The sequence below is a fragment of the Acipenser ruthenus genome, chromosome 10 (genome assembly GCF_902713425.1).
Source record: "Acipenser ruthenus chromosome 10, fAciRut3.2 maternal haplotype, whole genome shotgun sequence".
Classification (NCBI taxonomy): domain Eukaryota; kingdom Metazoa; phylum Chordata; class Actinopteri; order Acipenseriformes; family Acipenseridae; genus Acipenser; species Acipenser ruthenus.
Window position 1 is genome coordinate 26,246,938 of NC_081198.1, and position 25,408 is coordinate 26,272,345.

At 46.6% G+C, this 25,408-nt stretch overlaps 1 protein-coding gene across 4 annotated transcripts in view; it reads right to left on the reverse strand.

Moving 5' to 3' along the window:
* Positions 1-25,408, reverse strand: part of LOC117414065 (speriolin-like protein) — a 53,405-nt gene that overhangs the window by 23,733 nt on the left and 4,264 nt on the right. For 3 of the 4 annotated variants that reach the window (XM_034023729.3, XM_059031976.1, XM_059031975.1), the window contains exon 2: positions 15,972-16,331. The exons of the other annotated variant lie outside the window; for it this stretch is intronic. In XM_034023729.3, coding sequence (XP_033879620.2) covers positions 15,972-16,317 — 346 coding nt within the window. In that variant the 5' untranslated portion in view covers positions 16,318-16,331. The remainder of the gene's footprint in view (positions 1-15,971; positions 16,332-25,408) is intronic. 4 annotated transcript variants of the gene reach the window in all.

Consider the following 25,408-nt stretch of genomic DNA (forward strand, 5'->3'; position numbering starts at 1 on the left):
GGCCCCCTCTCAAAATTTGAGGGGGTCAATATGTTTGGTTCAGAACCAACTACCATATCTTATTTTTGTTTGTTTTAAATATGCCAACAGAGTTGACTGACCTTTTGTTTCTGAAGAACAAAAAATAACTGTAAAGTTGTAGATACAACCAAGGTTTCTCAACAATACACACTGTCACTTTTGGGGAAAATATTGGTAAATGTGTCACAGTGATGCTGGTGTATCACTGAGTAGAGGATATTCAGTGTACCAAATTACATTAGAACAGGGGTTTTCAATCTTTTTAAGCTGCATACCCCTTTCCAAAATATGTAGTTGACTGCGTATCCCCATCTGAGATAGTCATAATAAAATGAAAACAGAAAAAAAGGTCTACAATAACATCACGATACAACAAAACGTACAAGCCTTGGAGTGTGTGATGGATACAATTATAAAAGTTACAGTATTATAACAGAAAAATATATATTATTTACATTTGGATAAAAATAGTCCCTCAAACAGGTTTCTAGTTGTTGGAAACATCAACATCATGTTATTGTAATTACTAATTAATTAAAATCAACGAAGCCTCCGTGCTAGCCTCCATCACTCAGAAATGACATAGAACTATTCTGTGATAAAATGGCAATCGTGTATTTTTATTGATAATAAAATTACAGAAAATAAGGCAAAGAAAAATTCACTATCCACGCATCTCTACAGCTGACCTCATTACGAAAACATGTATATATATAAATTGGGAATTAACAATATAATAAACTTTAGTTTAAGACAGGACATTACTATAACTGGAAAAATGTAAGCATTATTTCAGTTCATTTGTGTTTAATTATATATGTAGTATTTTGGCTGTTTAGAGACACTGTAGATTTCGGGGATAGACGGGAAGTTAGTGAGGAAGAAGACGGTGACGACAGACACTAGTTAACGAGAAGCTCATTCACTCTCTGTGAGTTTGAAATAAATAGCCACGGGTTAGGCAGAAACAGTAAACAACAAGAAACCCTCATCTTCCTTACCGAAGCCTGTCTACATCAGGAGTTTGTGAGTGTAGTTTGTTTACTAAATAAATTTAAAAAAAAAAATATATATATATATTTACATACGCTGTAAGCGAACAAGAGATAAACAAGCGGCCATGTTCTCGGTTTCAAGTCTGCCCTGCCGAGCAGTAAAAAAAAAAAAAACCCTGCCGCGTTTAACATTGCCGCCCGTGCGCTTTAAAAAAAAAAAAAAAAAAAACTCTGAAGCGTTTAACATTGCCGCCCGTGCGCTTTGAATAAAAAAAAAAAAAGATCTCACCATTAACATTTAAAACAGAACTGCCTCCATGCTTTACAGGAGAAAACAATGAAAGCTTCAGTCTGAAGCAGAGACTGAGACTAATATGAGACCTGAACTCCTAGTTAAAATATTACCATTCAGACTTGCAGGCCCAGCTTTTGGATATTGGGATAGTCTTTCAGACCAGGTTAAATTAGATTATGAAGCTGCTAAACGCCACCTGCAAAATGTATTCACACAAGATCAATATCTGCAGACTTTTAAAACATTTCTCAATGCAAGACCATGCAAAGCAGGTGAACAACTTGAAGTTTATGCAGCAGAGCTCCTCATAGTTGTACTGCATGCCTTCCCAGGATATGGCAGGGAAGCTATAAATGGAGAAGTATTTCGTAGATTCCTTGCTGGACTTGAGCCAACACTTCAGATGAAAGTACAAGATTTTGGAGCTGATACAATTGAAGATGCAATTCGTGTTGCCAACCAGTGTGAAAGGGCACAGCGGGCACTGAACATCATTAAACCTTTATTTACCAATCCTGCAATACCAGCTGTGACACCAATGGCCAGTCAAACTCCAGCCTCAGTGACCCCAGTTGCTCTCAGTGTCCAGGGCATAGAGAGAGGAGCTGAATATCGTGACTTAATGCAGAAGTCTAACAAATGAAGTAGCAATGCTAAGGATGAATGTGGAAACTACCCGACACCAGAGGAGCCATTATGATAACAGAGATCCAAGAGGCTCTGAAACGCCATACCACAGATATCCAACTCCTTCATACTCATCAAGTTCTCCTCACACTCATGACTACACAAGGGGTGCCAGACCACATTCACCAGCTCGTGATGAGAGAGCACACCGCTATGAGCAAGACTCCTACAGATCACGTCATTACTATCAACCAACATACCGAACTGATTAGAGAGGGAGATCAGAGGAGCGTGCTTACAAGACCTACAGGGAATGCAGACCTTCTCGTTACTCCACCTATAGGGAAAGGCCCCCATATGCATCAAGGTCTTATGAGCAACAGCGCAGTCCCAGCCCCTGCTGTTGTCATCATAGGAGAGATCATTCTCCTGCCCCACCAGATGATCGCAAGTATGCAGAAAACCGCAATTCTTCTCCAGGATCCAGAGAACATCAAATCCAAGTTCGCTTTGCCAGTCCAGAGCATCAGGGAAACTATTAGGAGCTGAGAAGGAGGGTCACTCCTTAGCTCCTACCCTTACAACATTGGCCCCAAAGAGAGGTGGACAAGTGGAGGACATGTGTGACTTAGCTGAAGATCCACCCACTACTTTTGTGCAGCTGATCATTGAAGGCAGAGAAGTGCGTGCAATGATTGATACAGGCGCTAGCATTTCATTGATTAGTGAAACCTTTCGGAAAGAAGTACCAGCACTGAGACAGAGACCTCTGTTTAAAGATTACATTGTTGTTCGAGCTGTAATGGGAGATCCAGTTGACACGCTAGGTTCTGTCCAGTTGCAGCTTAGACTTGGGAATGCTACTACACATCATACTTCCTGGTTTGTTCGCAATGTCAACAAACCTGTACTGCTTGGATGGGACTTTATTGAGAATCATGGACTCACAATTGATGCCCATAAGGGTCAAATTCGACTGGGAGACCAAGCCATACCATTGCAGCGATCCCGTCAGCTTGCTGTAACCTTTCTGTTTACTCACCTGTAATAATGCCTGCCTTAAATGAAGTTGTCAGCACTGCCAAGATTGAGAACTATGACCAGTATGCTGTCCCTCCACATGGTTACTTTGGGATATTAGAACCCTCAACTTCACTTCCAGATGGATTGATGGTAGCCAGAACTGCATCTGCTGTAGACAATGGACTAACCGTGATCAGAATCCTTAATTCCACAAGAGCTGATTTGGAGCTCCAACCCACTCATTCACTGGGACAGTTCTTTCCTGTAGGAGAAGGTGAATATGAGATTGTTGAGGCACCTGTCAATCATATTCACACAGATGGATCAGCCACATTAGATGTTCCAGTTGACCTGAGCCAGACCCCCCCTTACTGTGGAACAGCAGCAGTTAGCTAAACAGCTACTTTTGCAATATCAGGATCTCTTCAGTAAACATTCTGGTGACTTAGGAAGAACCAACCTAGTAAAACATTCTATACAAACGCATGATGTGCCTCCCATTCGACAAAGAGCCTACAGAACACCACCAGTCCTGCGAAAAGAGATCCAGCAGCAAGTTGAGCAGCTTATAGCCCAAGATGTCATCGAGCCCAGTTGCAGTCCTTGGTCTTCTCCAATTGTTCTTGTTCGCAAAAAGGATGGGAGTTATAGATTTTGCGTTGATTACCGCAAATTCAACACAGTTACCATCAGAGATTCTCATCCATTACCCCGGGTGGATGACACCTTGGATGCGTTTGCAGGAGCCACACTTTTCAGCACCATAGACCTTTGTAGTGGATATTGGCAAGTTCAGGTGTCCGAAGAAGATCAAGAAAAGACAGCCTTCATCACTGGAGATGGCCTCTACCACTTCAAAGTGATGCCTATGGGACTCTGTAATACATCACCTACGTTTCAGAGGCTCATGGAGCTCGTCTTGAGAGGTATGCACTGGCAAAAATGTGTTGTGTATTTAGATGATGTTATTGTTTTTGGACGTAACTTCACTGAGCACATCTCCAACCTTAGGGAGCTCTTCAATCACTTCCGAAAGGCGGGATTAAAGTTAAAATCAGAGAAGTACCAGTTCTTCCGTGGCTCTGTTGTGTTTTTAGGTCATCAGGTATCAGCTGAAGGCATCCAGCCAGATCCCAAATCAACAGCACGTGTTAAAAATTGGCCTACGCCTAAATCAGTGACGGAAGTTCGTGCCTTCCTAGGCCTTTGCTCATATTACAGACGGTTTGTGCTTCGCTTTGCATATCATGCTGCCCCACTTCACCAGCTCACTCAGAAGAATGTTCCATTTAAGTGGTCTTCTGAATGTGAAGAAGCCTTCCAGTACTTTAAAAAGGCTTTGACCAGTCCCTCTATTATGGCTTTTCCAGACTTTCAACAGCAGTTTACCCTTTATACAGATGCATCTCTTCAAGCCATTGGCTCTGTGCTTACCCAGAAGCAGAAGGGTAAAGAGCAAGTAATTGCCTATGCCAGCCACGTCCTGACCCAGGCGGAATGCAACTGGTTGACCTATGACAGAGAGCTGTGGGCTATTGTCCGGTCAGTTCGCCACTTTCGGCATTATCTGCGAGGGAACATGTTTGTAATTATCACCAATCACAAACCTCTTATGGGTCTCAAGAAACTACCTGTAGAGGGTGATCCTACAGGTCGACGTGCGAGATGGGCTATTGAACTTGTTCCAGTGGGAAATTCAGTACCGACGAGGCAGGGACCACAATAATTCTGATTCAATGTCTCGTCGACCCTCAAAACCAGAAACACTTACATCTGACCCAATAATGCATTCAGTCCCAGTAGACACCCGGGAGACATCAACATCAACCAGTGATATCAATACGGTTAGTTTTTATGTTTTACTTGTGGAACTATTTGGAAACGCACAGATGGATATCGCTCACAAGCAGCAGCACGATCCACTTCTTTGCTACGTGTTCCAGGGGAAACGCCAAAGACAACGTCCTGCATACAGGGAAATAAAGCATGAGTCACCAGCGCTCAAAAAGCTATGGCGTGTGTCACAAAGACGGCTGGAGTGGGTGGCGTCAGACCAGAGCCAGGAAATAAAACAACAAGAGAGAGGTGGAGTTTGGTGGAGCTGAGCGAATGGTCTCGCTCAGCATTTAATACATAAACAGAACAGCAAAATAAAAAAGGTTGTAACACAAAACAGGACACGGCACTTCACGCCAAAATAGAGACAAACAAAACGGACTAAACAGTAAACAGACAAACGAGCAGACAAACACGGTGAGTGAGAACACTTATATTTACGTTTTTATTATTTTTACAAGTATTACCTCCGTCTCCTATCCCGTTCTCCACTCACGAACACCCAACCCCGAGTGAATGAAACGTGCATCTATTTATACTGTTGTGCTGGAATTCAATTACTAATTAATTATTCACTTGAATCCCAGCACGTGAATTAATTATGTGCAACCTTGTGCGCGCATATTACTTACTTTAAATGCACGTGCAGTGATGTGCAATCCCGTGCCTAAATACAATTATACATTTTTAAATACACGTGAAACACAGACCTGTTTATATCCTGTGTACCAATGACTATACACCAACATTAACACACGCACCACACAACACATAACACACAAATGCCCACAGGGGCGGGGCACATTGCCACATATACCCCCCGTTGTGCGCAGCACACATGGCCTCAACGGCCACCTCCCCCCTTAAAAACCCAGCAGTCCAGGACAAAGTCTCGGGCTGGGAAGGGAGGCTTCAGTGGGCCCATGGCTGGCAATGCTGTCAGCACCCCTGCCGGTAGTGGCACGGCTGACAGCATGCTGGTCCACTCCTGCAGCGAAATTGCTGCGGGGGATGCTGGTCTCCTGACCTCTCCCCCTTTTTTCGTAGCCGGTAGCTCCCCTTGGTGGGGCTCCGACCACAGTACTTCCGGCAGCGAAGAAGCTGCAGTGGAAGCAGGTCTCCGGACCTCCCCCACGATCTCTGGCAGCGAAACTGCTGCAGTGGGAGCAGGTCTCCGGACCTCCCCCACGATCTCCGGCAGCGAAACTGCTGCAGTGGGAGCAGGTCTCCTGACCTCCCCCACGATCTCTGGCAGCGAAACTGCTGCAGTGGGAGCAGGTCTCCGGACCTCCCCCACGATCTCCGGCAGCGAAACTGCTGCAGTGGGAGCAGGTCTCCTGACCTCCCCCACGATCTCCGGCAGCAAAACTGCTGCAGTGGGAGCAAGTCTCCTGACCTCCCCCACCTTCTTCGTGGCCGGCAGCTCCCCTTGGTGGGGTTCCGGCCACAGTACTTCCTGCTGCGATGCGGAGCAACAGGCAGCCCCAGGCGATGCGGAGCGGCTGGCAACCCCAGGCGATGCGGAGCGGCTGGCAACCCCAGGCGATGCGGAGCAACAGGCAGCCCCAGGCGATGCGGCGCGACAGGCAGCCCCAGGCGATACCAGACAGGCATCCTTGGGCGAAGCGTGGCAGGCATCCTTGGGCGAAGCGAGGCAGGCATCCTTGGGCGAAGCGAGGCAGGGAGTCAGGACAAGCTGGGGTGCGGGTGTTGGCCCTCTTCTCGACCTCTGCGGCCGGGCGGTTCATCCCCGTGCTTCCCTCAGCAGCCTATGCACGGGCTGCTGAGGACCGCCAGCATCTAGTCCTGGTCCTTCTGGTGAAGGGAGAGGCAGCTCCTGCTCCTCTCCCCCTGATGGTGATGGATGCAGAGGCAGCTCCCGCTCCTCTCCTCGTGATGGTGGGGAAAGTGATACCAGCAGGCATTCATCCTCTGCTGGTGGGGGAAGTGATACCAGCAGGTATTCATCCTCTGCTGGTGGACAGGGACCCAGCAGGCATTCACCCTCTGCTGGTGGACAGGGACCCAGCAGGCATTCACCCTCTGCTGGTGGACAGGGACCCAGCAGGCATTCACCCTCTGCTGGTGGACATGGCGGAGGCAGAGGCAGCTCCTGCTGCTCTGCTCCTGCCGGTGAAAGTGGCGGAGGTAGAGGCAGCTCCTGCTGCTCTGCTCCTGCCAGTGAAGGTGGCGGAGGCAGAGGCAGCTCCGGCTGCTCTGTTCCTGCCGGTGAAGGTGGGAGCAGCGTGTAGTCTCCTGGCGACGGAGGTGGGAGCAGCGTGTAGTCTCCCCTTTTGCAGGGGACTAGTGCTGCTCTGCCTCTCTTGCAGGGGACTGGTGCGGCTCTGCCTCTCTTGCAGGAGACTGGTGCGGCTCTGCCTCTGAAGGGGAAACCAGCAGGCATTCTCCCTCTGCTGTTGGACATGGGGACAGCAGGCATTCTTCTTCTGCTGGTGGAGGTGGAACCAGCAGGCATTCTCCCTCTGCTGGCAGCTTGGGTCCTAGGGCTGTGGAAGCCCCGACTTCCCTCTCTTTGGGCTGTGGACGCACCGACTCCTCCCTTTTGGGCTGTGGACGCACCGACTCCTCCCTTTTGGGCTGTGGATGCACCGACTCCCCCCTCTTGGGCTGTGGACGTTCGGGCTCCCCCCACTCAGGCGTAGGACGTTCGGGCTCCTCCCACTCAGGCGTAGGACGTTCGGGCTCCTCCCGCTTGGGCTGTGGACGCTCAGGCTCCTCCCGCTTGGGCTGTGGACACTCAGGCTCCTCCCGCTTGGGCTGTGGACACTCAGGCTCCTCCCACTCAGGTACTGGAGAGGGCAGCGACTGCTCCTCTCCCTCTTGCTCACTGGAAGGCATCCCTCCCATGTCTGCAGCTAGGTACCCCAGCACCACCATGGTAATGTCACGAACTGATGCCGGGTTGTGCTGTTGCTCCCAGTCCTCCCATTGTTCCCCATCTCGCATCCGCAGCGTGTTAATAACCCAGGGGAGGTCACTAGTGAAGTTCCCCTCGGGGTGCACCAACCAGTCCCATATTACCCGGGATGGTGGGGAACCTGGTGGCAGTGGGGGTAGAGGGGTGGCTACTGATGCTTGGGGTGACAGCTGCTTCCGCTGCTTCCTGCAGCTCTTTCTCCCCATCCTCGCTTTACTTTTCGTTTTTTTATTTATTTATTTTTTTTTGTAATCCAACACACTTTTTTTTTTTTCCCCCACACACAAACACCTCTCCTGGTCTGACGCTTGGAGGCGCCGTTACCCCACTTCTGACACCAGGTGTCACAAAGACGGCCGGAGTGGGTGGCGTCAGACCAGAGCCAGGAAATAAAACAACGAGAGGTGGAGTTTGGTGGAGCTGAGCGAATGGTCTCGCTCAGCATTTAATACATAAACAGAACAGCAAAATAAAAAAGGTTGTAACACAAAACAGGACACGGCACTTCACGCCAAAATAAAGAGACAAACAAAACGGACTAAACAGTAAACAGACAAACGAGCAGACAAACACGGTGAGTGAGAACACTTATATTTACGTTTTTATTATTTTTACAAGTATTACCTCCGTCTCCTATCCCGTTCTCCACTCACGAACACCCAACCCTGAGTGAATGAAACGTGCATCTATTTATACTGTTGTGCTGGGATTCAATTACTAATTAATTATTCACTTGAATCCCAGCACGTGAATTAATTATGTGCAACCTTGTGCGCGCATATTACTTACTTTAAATGCATGTGTAGTGATGTGCAATCCCGTGCCTAAATACAATTATACATTTTTAAATACACGTGAAACACAGACCCGTTTATATCCTGTGTACCAATGACTATACACCAACATTAACACACGCACCATACAACACATAACACACAAATGCCCACAGGGGCGGGGCACATTGCCACATGTGTCTATCCGCAATTAGTAATCTCATGCAACATTCTTTACAAGAAAGCAAAGAGACAACCTGGAAAAGGAAGTGCACTACTAGTAGTTGTGCCGGAATCTTTGAAAGAAGAAGCTATGACTCAACTGCATGGTCACACCACGACAGGACATCTTGGTATTCAGAGAACTCTGAAGAGAGCTTGGGATGTGTGCTATTAGCCCACCATGGCCAAAGACCTCACAACTCACTGCACCATGTGTCTGCCATGCCAAGCTAGAGCTAAGCCCAACCCTCTAATGCAAGCGCCCTTGCAGACTATAACAGCTAAGCATCCTTTTGAGAAAATAGTGGCAGATATAACCAAACTACCACTCACTGCTAGAGGTTACTGCTATGTTCTTGTTGTGCAAGACTACTTCTCAAAATATGTTAATCTATATCCACTGCAAGATCAACAAGCTTCTACAATTGCTTTATGTCTCTTTGAGTGGTATGTACAGGAACATGGACTGCCAGAAATGATCCATACAGATCAGGGTCGTCAATTTGAAGCAGACCTCATTCAGCAACTCTGTACTCTTTTTGGCATAAACAAAACTTGAACCACAGCATACCACCCCCATGGAGATGGATTAGTGGAACGATTTAATCATACACTAAAAGATCAGTTGGCGAAAATTTTATACCAGAAAGGAAATGAATGGGATGAACATCTAGGACAGGTTCAATTAGCTTATAACACCAGTGTACACAGCTGCACAGGTTACACCCCATTCTTCCTTGTTCATGGAAGAGAAGCTAAATTACCTGTGAACTTTTTGGCTGCCCCGAAATTGCCATCAGTTACTACTCCTGGCACACCAGCAGCATACATCACAAGTCTCCAACACAAACTCTGAAGCTTTTCGCTCCACTCAACAAGAAGCTGAATATCAAAAGGCTCGTCAAAAACAGTACTATGACCAGAAGGTACGACATGTTCCTTACCAGCCCAACGACCTGGTTTGGATGAATGATCCAGTTCACCAACGACACAAACTGGCTGCAAGATGGAAAGGACCATTCAGAGTTGTCCGTTGCATTCCTAGCCAAGATCATCACCATGGAGTCACCTATGAAGTGACTGACCCACATGACCCACAAAAACTCAGTACGGTTGTACACTACAATCGGCTCAAACCATATATCACCAAACCCAATAGCTCTGTGACTCCAGGTCCCAGATCACCGGACATGTCTCCCCAAAACTCAGGACCAGTGCAGCTGTTTATTCCTCCACCTTTGGACCACCATCCTGTTTTCAATCCTTTGCACGCTTTATCCAAGAGAGCTGAAGTTCCTGTAGCACCAGCTCCACATATTATTATTATTATTTATTTCTTAGCAGACGCCCTTATCCAGGGCGACTTACAATCGCAAGCAAATACAAATACATTCAAGTGTTACAATATAAGTCATACAATAAGAACAAGAAATACAATAATTCTCAAGTGTGACAAACCACAATTCAATAATACAGCAGATAATAGTGAAAGTTACATCAGGATATGATTAAATAGTGATAGTTACATCAGGATATGATTAAGTACAAAATAGTACAGATTAAACACTTGGCAGATTACAATATTCTGAGGTACAGGATTAAATGCAGTAAAATAGGGGGCAGATAAGAGCAAAATAAAGCATATTTAAATGAAGGGTGATAGTGTCCCAGGATACAACAGAGGAGTTCTACAGGTGCTGTTTGAAGAGGTGAGTCTTAAGGAGGCGCCGGAATGTGGTCAGGGACTGGGCAGTCCTGACATCTGTAGGAAGGTCGTTCCACCACTGCGGAGCAAGGGTGGAGAAGGAGCGGGCTCGGGAGGCAGGGGAGCGTAGCGGAGGTGGAGCCAGTCTTCTAGTGCAGGCGGAGCGGAGAGGTCGAGTGGGGGTGTAGGGAGAGATGAGGGTCTGGAGGTAGCTGGGTGCAGTCTGATCAAGGCATCTGTAGGCTAGTACAAGAGTCTTGAACTGGATGCGAGCGGTGATCGGGAGCCAGTGGAGCGAGCGGAGTAGTGGAGTAGCGTGGGCGAAGCGAGGTAGAGAGAACACCAGGCGAGCAGCAGAGTTCTGGATGAGCTGGAGCGGACGGGTGGCGGACGCAGGGAGGCCAGCCAGGAGGGAGTTGCAGTAGTCTAGGCGGGAGAGTACCAGGGCCTGGACCAGGAGCTGGGTAGCATAGTTGGTGAGGAAGGGTCGGATTCTTCGGATGTTGCTCAGGAAGAATCTGCAAGTGCGTGCCAGAGTGGAGATGTGCTGGGAATAAGAGAGGCAGGGGTCCAGGGTGACTCCAAGGTTCTTAGCTGAGGAAGAGGGAGAGAGTGTGGTAGATTCCAGAGGAACAGAGATAGAGAGATCAGAGGAGGGGGAGGACGAGGGAAAGAAAAGGAGGTCAGATTTAGAGAGGTTGAGTTTGAGGTGATGCGAGTGCATCCAGGAGGAAATAGCAGACAGACAGGTAGAGATAGGGGAAGAGATGGTGGAGTCAGAGGTGGGGAAGGAGAGGAAAATCTGAGCATCATCAGCATAGAAATGGTATGAGAAACCATAGGATGCGATGAGGGGGCCCAGGGAGCGGGTGTAGAGAGAGAACAGGAGAGGACCCAAGACTGACCCTTGGGGGACTCCAGTTAAGAGAGGGTGAGGTGTGGAGGTTGCTCCACGCCAGGTTACCTGGTAAGTGCGGTTGGAGAGGTAGGAGGAGAACCAGGCCAGAGCAGTGCCAGAGATCCCCAGGTCAGCAAGAGATGATAGTAGAATAGAGTGATCAACAGTGTCAAAGGCAGCAGAGAGGTCGAGGAGAATTAGGACAGAGGAGAGAGAGGCAGCTCGGGCACACTTAAGTGAGTTGGTGACAGACAGAAGGGCGGTTTCAGTGGAGTGAGCAGAGCGGAAGCCAGATTGGAGAGGGTCAAGCAGAGAGTGGTTGGACAGGAAAGCAGAGAGCTGGCGGTGTACAGTCCGCTCGAGGGTTTTGGAGAGGAAGGGTAGGAGGGAGACAGGACGGTAGCTCTGGAGGGAGGTGGGGTCGAGGGTAGGTTTTTTGAGGAGGGGAGTGATCGAGGCTTTTTTGAAGGCAGAGGGGAAGATGCCAGAAAGTAGAGAGGTGTTGAGGAGGGAGGAGATGAAGGGGAGTAGAGCAGGAGCAGCAGCTTGAAAGAGGTCCCCTGTGCCTTCAACACAGGGGACTGAAAATACAGTTCCAGACAAACCTCCAGCTGTTCTCATACCTGACTTCAGATCACTTGTGCCTCAATCCCTGATGACAGCTGACCCAGTCTCAACAGAGCCTTCTGATGAGTTCAATAATACCGCTGTCCCAGAACCAGCTATTCCAGTTCCAACAGGAGACAACAGTGAACCACCAGTTGGCCAACCTGAAGATGGTATTTCTGCAGGGTCCAGGAGCGTCACACCTGCTTATACCACAAAGACTGGCAGGACTGTTAAACCACCAGAGTACTTAAAATAATTTAAACTGTTCAAGAAGTAGAGGAAAAAAAAACAAAAACTTGTTACTTGTTAGATAAATTGTTATGTATATTTTGTTGAAACGAGGACGTTTCTTCTACAGGGAGGGAAAGAGATGTAGAATTAAAAACAGCAGAATTATTATTTTATATAAGTTGGGAATTAACAATATAATAAACTTTAGTTTAAGACAGGACTTATTATTACTATAACTGGAAAAATGTAAGCAGTATATTTCAGTTCATTTGTGTTTAATTATATATGTAGTATTTTGGCTGTTTAGAGACACTGTAGATTTCGGGGGTAGACGGGAAGTTAGTGAGGAAGAAGACGGTGACGACAGACACTAGTTAACGAGAAGCTCATTCACTCTCGTAATAATGTGAGTTTGAAATAAATAGCCACGGGTTAGGCAGAAACAGTAAACAACAAGAAACCCTCATCTTCCTTACCGAAGCCTGTCTACATCAGGAGTTTGTGAGTGTAGTTTGTTTACTAAATAAATTTGCAAACAAGAGATAAACAAGCGGCCATGTTCTCGGTTTCAAGTCTGCCCTGCTAAATCTATACAACTGCTGTATGAAGAAGAAAAATAAATAAACCTGCCTCTCTGAGATTTGACTGTATATATATATTGCGCCTGATAATTATTCCAAAGACCATGCTACACTAGTTATGTTCTAGTATTGAGCCAACAATCCATATTTTTTCACTGGATTGAAAGCTAAAAACTCTCACACCAGACGTACCCACTTGTAAAATTAGACCACATGGCAATACTTCGGTTTCGGATTGGCCATACATTCTGTATTTTGAAATGAACCAATAGTACTTAAATTACAATAAACTTTAATCGGGTCATTGAAAAAAATAAATATCGATTTGCAGGCACGAACGCACACAGGAAATAAAATTAAAGTTAAAGACTACGCTTTTAGTTTTTTAAAATATGTATTTTTTTTATCCCAAAGAAAGACTGCAGTAACCATATGTAAATTAGCCATGTGTGCACTGAATGCTCTGTCACAGCACATCAGTCTGGTGTTAGCGATTAAACGCTGATTACAAGACAAAAGTTGGCAAGTGGTACTAAATAAAATGCGTTGTCCGCCATTTCTGAATTTTTCCCAGTTTGAAAACCGCTGCATTAGAAGAAATCACATTACCAACAGATACAGTTTCATAATCGTATTTAAATGCCATTGTCCTGACTGGTAAATTCTTACCGTCCAGCTGCCCCTTTATTTTGACCATTTCCATATCAAAAATGGCATTTTTTGTTCTTTGACATTTTTCATTCTTAGCCCCCAAGTAAATATTTTGGACAGTTTTCAAAACAATTTTTGTTTTATTTTTACAACGCATTTTGATGTTGATATGATAAACGCGTATATCTGCTTCAGGTACTGTATTACATTTTTTTCACGGTTAAACGATGGCCCGTGTAACACAGAACACTAAAAATAAAATGTATTTCGTTGGTTTTGTGGATTTGCTATATTTTAACATATTTTAATACTCCACATAATTATATGGTTTAGAAAATGCTACTTACCAAAACCGTGACTGCACGTGAACTGTGTTACATAATAACTTCCTTTATTCTGATTCCGGTGGTGTTTTCTCAATGCAAGATGTATTGTAGGCATATATACAGTGCTGTATAAAATCACATACACTGTGTGTATATATATATATAATTTATCATGCAGTTATAGGCTGGCGAAATGGCCAAGAGACAGTTGGTGCTTAACATACTGAGTTATTTTGCACCCCCCCCTTTTTTTTTTAAATCAACGACGCGGTTTTCGTTTCACAAATCTACTGCACTTTGTCTATAAACTGTACTGCAGTACGCAGAAGTACACATTTCTCCCATTCACTTGCTAAGTCGCTCCATATCTCCAAACATCAGACCGATATTTTGTCTAGCAAGTAGATAAGTTTAAAGCGGATGAAATTCATAGCACAAATATAATAGCATACATTTCAAAAGTCACTGCCGAAGCTGATTACTTATTCTTCCAGAAGTAATGGTCGGGTGTAACAGGGATGCAAGGTTATATTTGCGCCGGGCCATGTACAAGCCATGATGTAGTCCAGGCTTTACTGTGAAACTGACTGTAACCAGGGAGGGTGCGAGCGCATTCTACTGGACTGGAGAATTAATGGCACGGGAGTTTAATTATGAAAACGCAAGTGTAAACAAACAAGTAAAAAAAGATCAGCCTGTCATCAGACATGTCATGTTAATATAAAATGCATTAATTTACTGCCTATTGGTATTGCGTGTGTTCTGGGAAGGGGGACACATGGGCGCATTAAGAGAAATTCAGCGGGACATTTTCTATTTCAGCGGGGCATTGGCGCAATGGCTATTTTAATAATTTTACCTCCTAACTCCTCACTCGTTCTCCACTCTCGAACACCCTTCTTATAATGAGCTTGGAGTGGGTCTTTTATGCCTGTGGCTGTAGCCTTAATTACCTATTAAACAATACCTTCTTAAGGCTCCAGCCACATTCCCACAAGCTTTGCAGGGATGGGGATTCAACCACATCCACACCAGCTACACTTTGAGACCGGCGTTTCCGCACAAAACACTACTACTACTACTACTAATAATAATAATAACAATACAAATAAACTACAAAAATAGCGCACAATATATATAGGGGCGGGGCTCCCCGTCACACTCCCATATGATACTTATAGTGCACATTTGTATTACCTGCGTGCAGTACCTTACACTTTTCTCTATTAAATGTCATTTGCCATGTGTCTGCCCAGTTCTGAATGCTGTCTAGATCATTTTGAATGATCTTTGCTGCTGCAAGTGTTTGCCACTCCTCCTATTTCTGTGTCGTCTGCAAATTTAACAAGTTTGATTACTATACCAGAATCTAAGTCATTAATGTAGATTAGGAAGAGCAGAGGACCTAGTACTGATCCCTGTGGTACTCCACTGGTTACCTCATTACATTTTGAGGCTTCTCCTGTAATCAGTACTTTCTGTTTTCTACATGTTAACCACTCCCTAATCCATGTGCATGCATACACACAGGGGTGGGACACCCTACCACAGGGTCATTCAATTTCCTCATTCACGTTATTTTTCTAACCACAGGCTAGACTAACTTATCAGAAGGGAATTACTTCAGTTAAGTTATAAAGAGCCATCTCTACACGTTTTTACAAAAGCTGCTTGTCGCCTTAGAATCTATTATACTTGCTTCTCTAATGTATTGCTTCCAACCCGTGTGACAGAGAGCGAAGGAATTCGAGCTGTAAATCTCCCTCCCGACCAGAAGGGGCGCTGTATAAGGCTGGTGGTATGCTTCCTCCTAGATGGGCAGCCTCGAAGGTAGGTGGAAACTGGAAGGTGACCATATTAGGGGAGTGCGTAGCTGCACGTACCCGGAAGGACTCTATTGCAATCAGCTATGGGGCAGACAAGGATTGGAGAAACCATGGCGACGGGTTGATTGCAGGGAGGAGTTCTGTGGTACAAAGGGGAAGCAGCTACGTCAGTACCAAGCCTTGCGCTGAAAATTAATCTACGGCCGGAGTTTGTTTTTTGGGATAACGTGTTTGTTTTTTGCCACGGAGCCAGCACAACCCTCACTGGAGAGCACAATTTTGTGCACCAGGATTACAAATTGTATTGTACCTTTTGTGTTTGGGACTGTAAACCATCATCCAGTACTTCACAATGCTCAATGAGAATTGTACATAAAGTGAAGTCAAGTAGATATGCTACAAAGTGAATCTTACCATGATTGTAGAAGCACTGCATCTTTCTGTCCTCAGCAGCACCATCACCTTTCCCTTTATTACCATCTAAAAATGAGACCTTGTTTTTTGAGCGCTTTTTCCCATTGACAGCCTGTTTGGTGGTCATGTCCTTATCTGAGACTGGGCTGTGCAGGCTGCATTGTTTCTGGACTTGATTCTTTAAAGCAGGGTGTGTTTCCACAGTGCTGTACTGGGAGGGGTCCTTGGCTTGGTCATGCGTTCCCATTGTCAGCGATGTGGAGAGGAAGTCTTTGAATGTTGGGCTGTGGAGATGGTCTTGAGTCTGCTGTATCTTGCATATCCCACTCATTTTCAAGGACCCCATGGAAGGTTTTGGAGCTGTGTTTGTAAAAGAACATTATGTATCAGCCACTAAATGCATAGGCTTTAAAATACCTTTCACATAACTGCACTGTCTCAAAAGTGTTTCAAAAATACCTTTCACATAACTGCACTGGTCGCAAGTGTTTTTAAAACACCTGCAGACGTAATTGTAGACATGAATAATAACTAGATCTAGACAGAAAAATCTGATACTTTAAAATCTTCAGAAGAGGAACAGCTTTGAACTTGTCCTATGTTACGCAATCCTGATTGCTTGTTGTTTGCAAAATCTGCTAGAGAAACAGGGACACATATTTACAGCCTTTACAGATTATTATAATGCAACAGAAATCATGTGACAAATAATGATAAAGTACTTAGCAGGGATACTTGTGTTTGGAAAGTGAAAGAAACATGTTGTATTGCTCTTACTGTTGCTGTATAGACATGGGAATTACATTTAGAATGTACAGTAGCCTACAATTCTTGAAGAAGGAAAGGGTAGTATTGTTGAACAGCCTTTAGTTTGGAAGCAAACCATGATATCCAGTACTGTTTTCACACTGGCACTTCAGAGCGGTGTTGAGTGTGCACTGAAGTAGGACTCACAACCTGTTTGGTTCACACTGACCTGACCGAGTCTCCGAGTGCGACTGATTAGCTAATACTGTACTAGCTAATCCACCTCCTGGGGTAGTCAAAGACCTGTTCATTAAATTTGGACAGCTGCAGGTGATCTGTCACAAAGCGCAGCTCCTCCAGCGTGCGCTGGGAGGGTCTGTGGTTCACCTTCATCGTGATAATACAAAAACAGATTACAGCTTTGGCGGGACTGACTTTCGGACACTTGCCATTCGAGTTGACCGATTTGTTTACTGTGTTTTCACAATGACTTAACTACAGTAAAATGGTGATGTTTAATGCTATAGCTCACAAAAATATGACTACATTAGTAAGACCTCACCTTCAATGCATTAGTAAGACCTCACCTAGAACATTGTGTTCAGTTCTGGTCACCTCGTTACAAAAAGGATATTGCTGCTCTAGAAAGAATGCAAAGAAGAGCAACCAGAATTATCCCAGGTTTAAAAGGCATGTCGTATGCAGAAGAATTGAATCTATTCAGTCTTGAACAAAGAAGACTACGCGGCGATCTGATTCAAACATTCAAAATCCTAAAAGGTATAGACAATGTCAACCCGGGGGACTTCTTTGACTTGAAAAAAGAAAAAAGGACCAGGGGTCATAAAATGGAGATTAGATAAAGGGGCATTCAGAACAGAAAATAGGAGGCACTTTTTTACACAGAGAATTGTGAGGGTCTGGAACCAACTCCCCAGTAATGTTGTTGAAGTGACACCCTGGGATCCTTCAAGAAGCTGCTTGATGAGATTCTGGGATCAATAAGCTACTAACAACCAAACAAGCAAAATGGGCTGAATGGCCTCCTCTCGTTTATAAACTTTCTTATGTTCTTCTTCTTATGTTCTAAGCATGATTACATCATAATTTGTTAAGATGATGCATTGTTAAGCAGTATAAAATGTCAAATTTACTATTGGACTGACAAGAAGGAGTTGTTAATGAAGACAGATAAGCACATTACCACAAGTCCTTAAATATGTGCTAATTTGGATCAGACCATTTTCATTCCAGAAATTGCTGTTGGCATCTTCTTTACTGGTAGTTTAAGGCTACATTGAGTATTGTTCATTTTCACAATTAATACATTCTGTATTTCTGACTCTGTCATTACTAGAAAGCACATGTTCATCTGGCATTTTTTAGTATGTTTAAAATATGTGCACACGTTTTTAAATGTACAACATGTATTAGTGCCACGTTTGAACTCAGATAAAGTCACTAACATGTATTCTGCATGTCACTGTTTCCAGATACAATAATACTAAGCAGCTTGCTATAGTTTTGCATAGCCTGTACTGTAGTTTTACATTTAAAAAAAAAGTTCTGGCTAGACAAACAAAACGGATTAACACTAAACAAACAGTGGACGGACAGACAAACAAACACGGTGAGTCTAAACAGTTATTATTATTATTCTTTTTATTATCGTTTATTTTACCTCCTCTCCACACCCGTTCTCCACTCACCGAACATACAACCCCGAGTTAGTGAAACGTGCATCTATATATACTGTTGTGCCAGGATTCAATTACTAATTAATTCACTTGAATCCCAGCACGTGAATTAATTATGTGCAACCTCGTGCTCACATGTTAAATACTTTAAATGCACGTGAAGTGCAATCCCATGCACTTAAATACATTTTAAATAACTCGTGCTGCACACACCCATTTATATCCCGTGCAGTCATATCTATACACCGACATTAACACACCACACGCAACATACAACACAGAAATGCACACAGGGGCGGGGCACACTGCGCAGCACACATGGCCTCAACGACCACTTGCCCCCTTAAAATACCAAAAGTCTCGCTTAAAGTTCCGAGCCAAGAACAGGGACTTCAAGGGGTTCATGGGTGGCAATGTTGCCAGTAGCCAGGCTGCTACTGGCCATGCTGTCAGCAGACGTGCTGACAGCACCCAGGCTGACTCCTTCAGCCGGGGCAGTCCTGGCAGAGGAAAGGCTGCTTGGGGGGTGGTCTCCTGACCTCCTCCCCCTTCTTTGTGTCCGGCAGCTCCCCTTGGTGGGGTTCCAGCCACAGTACTTCCTGCTGCGATGCGGAGCAACAGGCAGCCCCAGGCGATGCGGAGCCACAGGCAGCCCCAGGCAAAGCGGAGCAACAGGCAGCCCCAGGCGATGCGGAGCAACAGGCAGCCCCAGGCAATGCAGAGCAACAGGCAGCCCCAGGCGATGCGGAGCAACAGGCAGCCCCGGGCGAAGTGAGGCTGGCATCCTTGGGCGGTGCGAGGCAGGCATCCTTGGGCGGTGCGAGGCAGGCATCCTTGGGCGGTGCGAGGCAGGCATCCTTGGGCGGTGCAAAACTCAGCTGCAGCTCCTCTGGTGTGAGCGGCAAGCAATCTTCCCACAGCGGTGAAGGCGGAACCAGCAGGTATTTACCCTCTGCTGTTGGAGGTGGTGGAGCAGAGGCAGCTCCTGCTGCTCTGCTCCTGGAAGTGGTGGAGGCAGAGGCAGCTCCTGCTGCTCTCCTCCTGGTGGAAGCGGTTGAGGTGGTGGAGGCAGAGGCAGCTTCTGCTGCTCTGCTCCAGGTGGTGAAGGAGGTGGAGGCAGAGGCAGCTCTGCTCCTGGAGGTGGCAGAGGCAGAGGCAGCTCCTGCTGCTCTCCTCCTGGTGGAAGCAGTTGAGGTGGTGGAGGCAGAGGCAGCTGCTGCTGCTCTGCTCCAGGTGGAAGCAGTTGAGGTGGTGGAGGCAGAGGCAGCTCCTGCTGCTCTGCTCCCGCCGGTGGAGGCAGAAGCAGCGTGTAGTCTCCTAGCGACGGAGGCAGAAGCAGCGTGTAGTCTCCTGGCGACGGAGGCGGGAGCAGCGTGTAGTCTCCTGGCGACGGAGGCGGGAGCAGCGTGTAGTCTCCTGGCGACGGAGGCGGGAGCAGCGTGTAGTCTCCTGGCGACGGAGGCGGGAGCAGCGTGTAGTCTCCTGGCGACGGAGGCGGGAGCAGCGTGTAGTCTCCTGGCGACGGAGGTGGGAGCAGCGTGTAGTCTCCTGGCGACGGAGGCAGGAGCAGCGTGTAGTCTCCTGCTCTTGCAGGGTACTGGTGCGACTCTCCCTCTCTTGCAGAGGACTGGTGCGGCTCTACCTCACTTGCAGGGGACTGGTGCGGCTCTACCTCACTTGCAGGGGACTGGTGCGGCTCTCCCTCTCAGAAGGGGAAACCAGCAGGCATTCTTCCTCTGCTGGTTGTGATGGGGAAACCAGCAGGCATTCTTCCTCTGGTGGTTGTGATGGGGACACCAGCAGGCATTCTTCCTCTGCTGGTTGTGATGGGGACAGCAGGCATTCTTCCTCTGCTGGTTGTGATGGGGAAACCAGCAGGCATTCTTCCTCTGCTGGTTGTGATGAGGACAGCAGGCTCCTCTCCTCGTGATGGCGACGGTGGGGGAAGTGATACCAGCAGGCATTCACCCTCTGCTGGTGGAAGTGGACCCAGCAGGCATTCACCCTCTGCTGGTAGAAGTGGACCCAGCAGGCATTCTCCCTCTGCTGGTGGAGATGGGGACAGCAGGCATTTTCCCTCTGCTGGTGGAGATGGAGACAGCAGGCATTTTCCCTCTGCTGGTGGAGATGGGGACAGCAGGCATTTTTTCTCTGCTGCTGGAGATGGAGACAGCAGGCATTCTTGCTCTGCTGGTGGAGATGGGAACAGCTGCCTCTCTGGCTTTGGATTCCCGCGGTCCCCCCGTCTGGGCGCTGGACGCTCGCGGTCCCCGTCTGGGCGCTGGACACTCGCGGTCCCCGTCTGGGCGCTGGACGCTCACGGTCCTCCCGTCTGGATGCTAGTTCCTCCTCTTCATACTGCGTGGGGCATATGGCTAGTGTGCCCATAAGCCCCACAGCCAGGGCACAACTCCGCTGCGAGGTTCTTTAAAAAAAACCTCCCAGCCATCACTCCCGACCTCCTCCTGCTGTTGCTGCAGCTTTCTTTTCCCCATTCTGTTCCTGGTCCTTCTCCCTACCTTCCTCTCCTGGGCCGGTTCCTCCTCCTCGTCCCGGAAAGGGCAGACAACCACTGTGTGCCCGTATACCCCGCAAGCAAGGCACCAGCCTTGGTACTCCAGCTCACTGCAGCCGTCTCTCCAGCTTTCCATTTTTGTATTTTTTTTCCCTCTGCATTACTCTTTCCGGCCTGAGTCTGGGGGGCGTTGTTATCCCGCTTCCGACAACCACGTGTGACAGGCTAGCTGCAGGGAGGACTTCAGGCCAGAAAGAAACACACAGACAGACGGTACTGGGCTTGAAGCTGAGACACAATGGCTGCGCTCAGTGCGTTTAATAAACAAACAAAAGGTTTTAAACAGAAAACAGGACACGGCACTGGAGGCCAAAATAAATAGACAAACAAAACAGATTAACACTAAACAAACAGTGGACAGACAGACAAACAAACACGGTGAGTCTAAACAGTTATTATTATTATTATTATTATTATTATTATTATTATTATTCTTTTTATTACCGTTTATTTTACATCCTCTCCACACCCGTTCTCCACTCACCGAACACACAACCTCGAGTGAGTGAAACGTGCATCTATATATACTGTTGTGCCGGGATTCAATTCCTAATTAATTATTCACTTGAATTAATTATGTGCAACCTCATGCTCACATATTAAATACTTTAAATGCACGTGAAGTGAAGTGCAATTCCGTGCCTAAATACAATTATACATTTTAAATAACTCGTGCTGCACACACCCATTTATATCCTGTGCAGCCATATCTATACTCCGACATTAACACACCACACGCAACGTACAACAAATGCACACAGGGGCGGGGCACATTGCCACAAGCCCACATCTCTAACTTTCTAGAACTGTCAAATTGTATTTTACAAATCAGTATACACACTTTACATGTGGAATAGGATGCATAGCAGTTCTGGTTCCTGATTAAGTTTAATGTCCCTGGCATGTATGATGAAGCAGAATCTGTACGAGTTGAAGCCACATATTCCCATGTTAGCTGGTACTTTGCGAACATTTGGGCAATCGCTGTGCTGATGGAAATAGTATCTACAGAAGGTATGAATATGACATCAGCACAAAACAAGCCAGGTTTATTCGCCTTGAAATCATAGAAAGAAAATTGACAGAACGTTAGGTTATTATCATAACCCTGGTTCCCTGAAAAAGAAATGTATCCATTACATAGTGGGTTAACTTTGTTTACCTGAAAATCCTGACACTTACCAAAGCTGTAACAAAGTGACTGGCAACGTCATCACAACAGTCTCTGCCCCTCCTGAGAGAGACTAGGCTCTGTGATGATGGTTGAACAGCGGCAGTCAATTTTTTTCTTCTTCAGCCTGCTGCGTGTAATGTACACAGCGACTGAAGATTGTAATGGATACATTTCTATTTCTATTACTAAGAGCACCCTGGCCCGGTCTCGCCTGATCTTCTCCAGGCACATCGGTAGCATTTTCGGTGCTTGAAATGGAAAAAAAAAATATGGCGGTACTCACAGTACTCTCAGGCTCCCTTTCCACCTCTATCTCTGTCTCCCTGCACAACTCTCTCTCTCTCTCTGTTTCCATTTCTATGTGTCTCCCTGTCCAGCTGTCTCTCTTTCCCTCTCTCCCTGTCCAGCTCATCTCATCTAATCAGTACTGCGTCTAATCGTGACTTGACCTGGACCATTCAAAATAAATTCCCCTGCTCTGTTTTGCAATACACTCTGGGAGTTGCAGTTGTTTTGTAATGCAGCTGCTGCTGGGAAAACAAAGTAACTAGAAAGTCACATAAATGCAGCTGACAGTTTGGAAAAGAAAACAGGCAGATAGTCAGTGATAAGCGCCACAGTGCGACTCAAATGTTTTAAATTCAGAAGTGGCGGGACTCAAATATTTGAAATTGAGAAGTGGCGGTACTCCATACCAGTGAGTACCGCCCCATTTCAAGCACTGGATGTCCCCTGTTGGACGGGGCGCCTCTGACGCGAGGGACAGCCGGCTGCCCCATAGGGGGCTGTTGGGGTCTGGGGCGCCACTGCGGCACGGGTTGCCATTGAGACGCAGGTCTGCTGACTTGTGGCGCTTTCTTTGGCAGCAGGCAAGCCAGCTCCTTGGTGGACTCTGACCTACTGCGACCTCTTCAAGAGCTCGTCCACTGCCGGGACAAAAGTATGGCCTGGAGTGACAGGAGCATCAAGGAGGGAAGCCCACAGGACCTCATGCAGAAAGTCCGGGTGGACCGGAGGTCTGCATAGCTGGAGCCGAGGGTCCATCCAATATCGACCGGCTGGACTCGCTCTGCTCAGGCCAGGGCACGTGTAGCGCTGCTGTGGCACGCTTTAACAGGGTTGTGAGCTCCACCGAAAAGCGAACGGGAACTGAGAAAGTTTCCGAGTTCCAGTTCCTGCTCCATCCTCATTAGGCTCCTTTGAGGATGCAAGAGACACAGAGTCGTCCTGCTGTCAGACAGTTACGTCCTCAACCTGCTGTTCCATCAGTGGAACCGGAGCAAGGGGGGCAGATGGAGCAGTGTGCGTATCCAACAGGCTAGTCAACAAAGACTGCTGCGCAGAGCTCGCCTGCCACCCTGTCCCTCTGCTCCTCTTTCTCTTGAGCGGGGGTGGAGAGGAAGAGGACGAGGATGAAGATGAAGAGGAGCTTCTAGCCTCTTTGCTCCACAGAGGGAGAGAGTGACCTTTGAGCCAGGGTGAGAGAATCTGAGGGCTCCTTTATCAGGCACACCTGCCACCTCTCAACCGAACGTCTTGTGAGGGCAGAGCAGAACTTGTAAAAAGAGCGATCCTTCACGTAGTCTCAGAACTCATAAAAAGACCGATCCTTCACGCCGTCTCAGAACTCATAAAAAGAGCGATCCTTCACGCCGTCTCAGAACTCATAAAAAGAGCGATCCTTCACGCCGTCTTAGAACTCATAAAAAGAGTGATCCTTCACGGCTTAAGACACATGCTCAATCCCCAGGCAGGACAAACAAAAGTGTATGCCGGTCCTCTGGCGGGATGTTTGTATTGCACTGCGTGCACTGGTGGAACCCAGGCATGATTATCAGAAAACTGGCTCCATGGTAATGCAGTAGTGCGCTACTGAGATTGTCACGACCTGGAGCTTGTCTCTGTGTTCATGCCACAGCGTTTGTTTAGCACCACGCTGGCTGTTTAGCTCAGGCTATCAAGCGGGTACATACAGGCTCTGCTGCGGTACCCGCTGTTGTTGCCAGTGGTCTGTGCGATTGCTTCCAGCCCCGTCTGATACCACTGCGGTTGCCCGTGCACCATACCAAGCCGCATCGGCCCATGCTTTGTTCACTGGTACCGTCCACGCACAGTACTGGGTTGTGGTAGCCTCGGTACCACACCGAGCCGCAGCCGCACCAGCACCGTCCGGTACCACAACAGCCCGTGCAGTGTTCTTTCACTTGTGTGACTCAGAAATGTCTTCATCTAGACAATGTGGGGAAGCTATAAAAAAGGCCAACAAGATGCTTGGATATATTTTGAGAAGTGTTGAATTTAAATCAAGGGAAGTAATGTTAAAACTTTACAATGCATTAGTAAGACCTCAAACAGAAATTTTGTTCACTTCACTGCATGCCGAGAGATTCAAGAGTTGCACAGAGATTAATTTGATGATGAAGACTACAAGCGCTGCTGTGAAAAACTAGCAAACCTGATAAAATAATTTGACTGTCGATTTCAAGACTTCCAGTCTCATCGAAACATCTGTCAATTATTTGCAAACCCATTTCCCTGTAATGTGTGACAACAGCCCCACCAGATCTTCAAATGGAGCTGATCAATTTTCAAGGATAAATTCAACAACGTGCCACAGCAAGATTTCTACCAGTATGTTCCAGTCAACAAGTTCCCCAAATTGGCAGATTTTTTTTGCAAAACCCTGAGTTTATTTGGAAGCACTTACATTTGCAAGCAGTTCTTCTCAACAATGAACCTTAACAAACCAAAGCACAGATCAAGGCTTATGGATGAACACTTGGCTGCTGTGTTGCAAGTGGTCACAGTTAAGGATATACAGCCAGATATAAAGACACTGGTGCGAGAAAAGAAGTGCCAAGTGTCCAGACAAAAGACAAAAGGTACATTTCCTAGTGGCACTATTTACTTAATCGTATTTTCACAGCTAGCCAGTATCTTTTTTTCACTGGTGTTAAAAGCGTTCTATTTTTTAATATAAAAGTTAAATATTGAGACTTTGCTTATGTACTCTGACATATTTTGTTCTCTTTTCTTTTGTATGTTTAAAGCCGAACCAGAAGGAGAACGTGTACTTTAATCGTGAGTGTGTGTTTTGTTTTTGTCGTGTCTAAGCAATACTGATCAAAAATGATCTGGAGCTGTCACCAAAGGCCAGCACTAACCTGGACAACACTGCACTTTTTCACAATAAACTGTATTTGCAAAGTCATCAACATGACCAACCCAACTGCCAAGCTAAAGG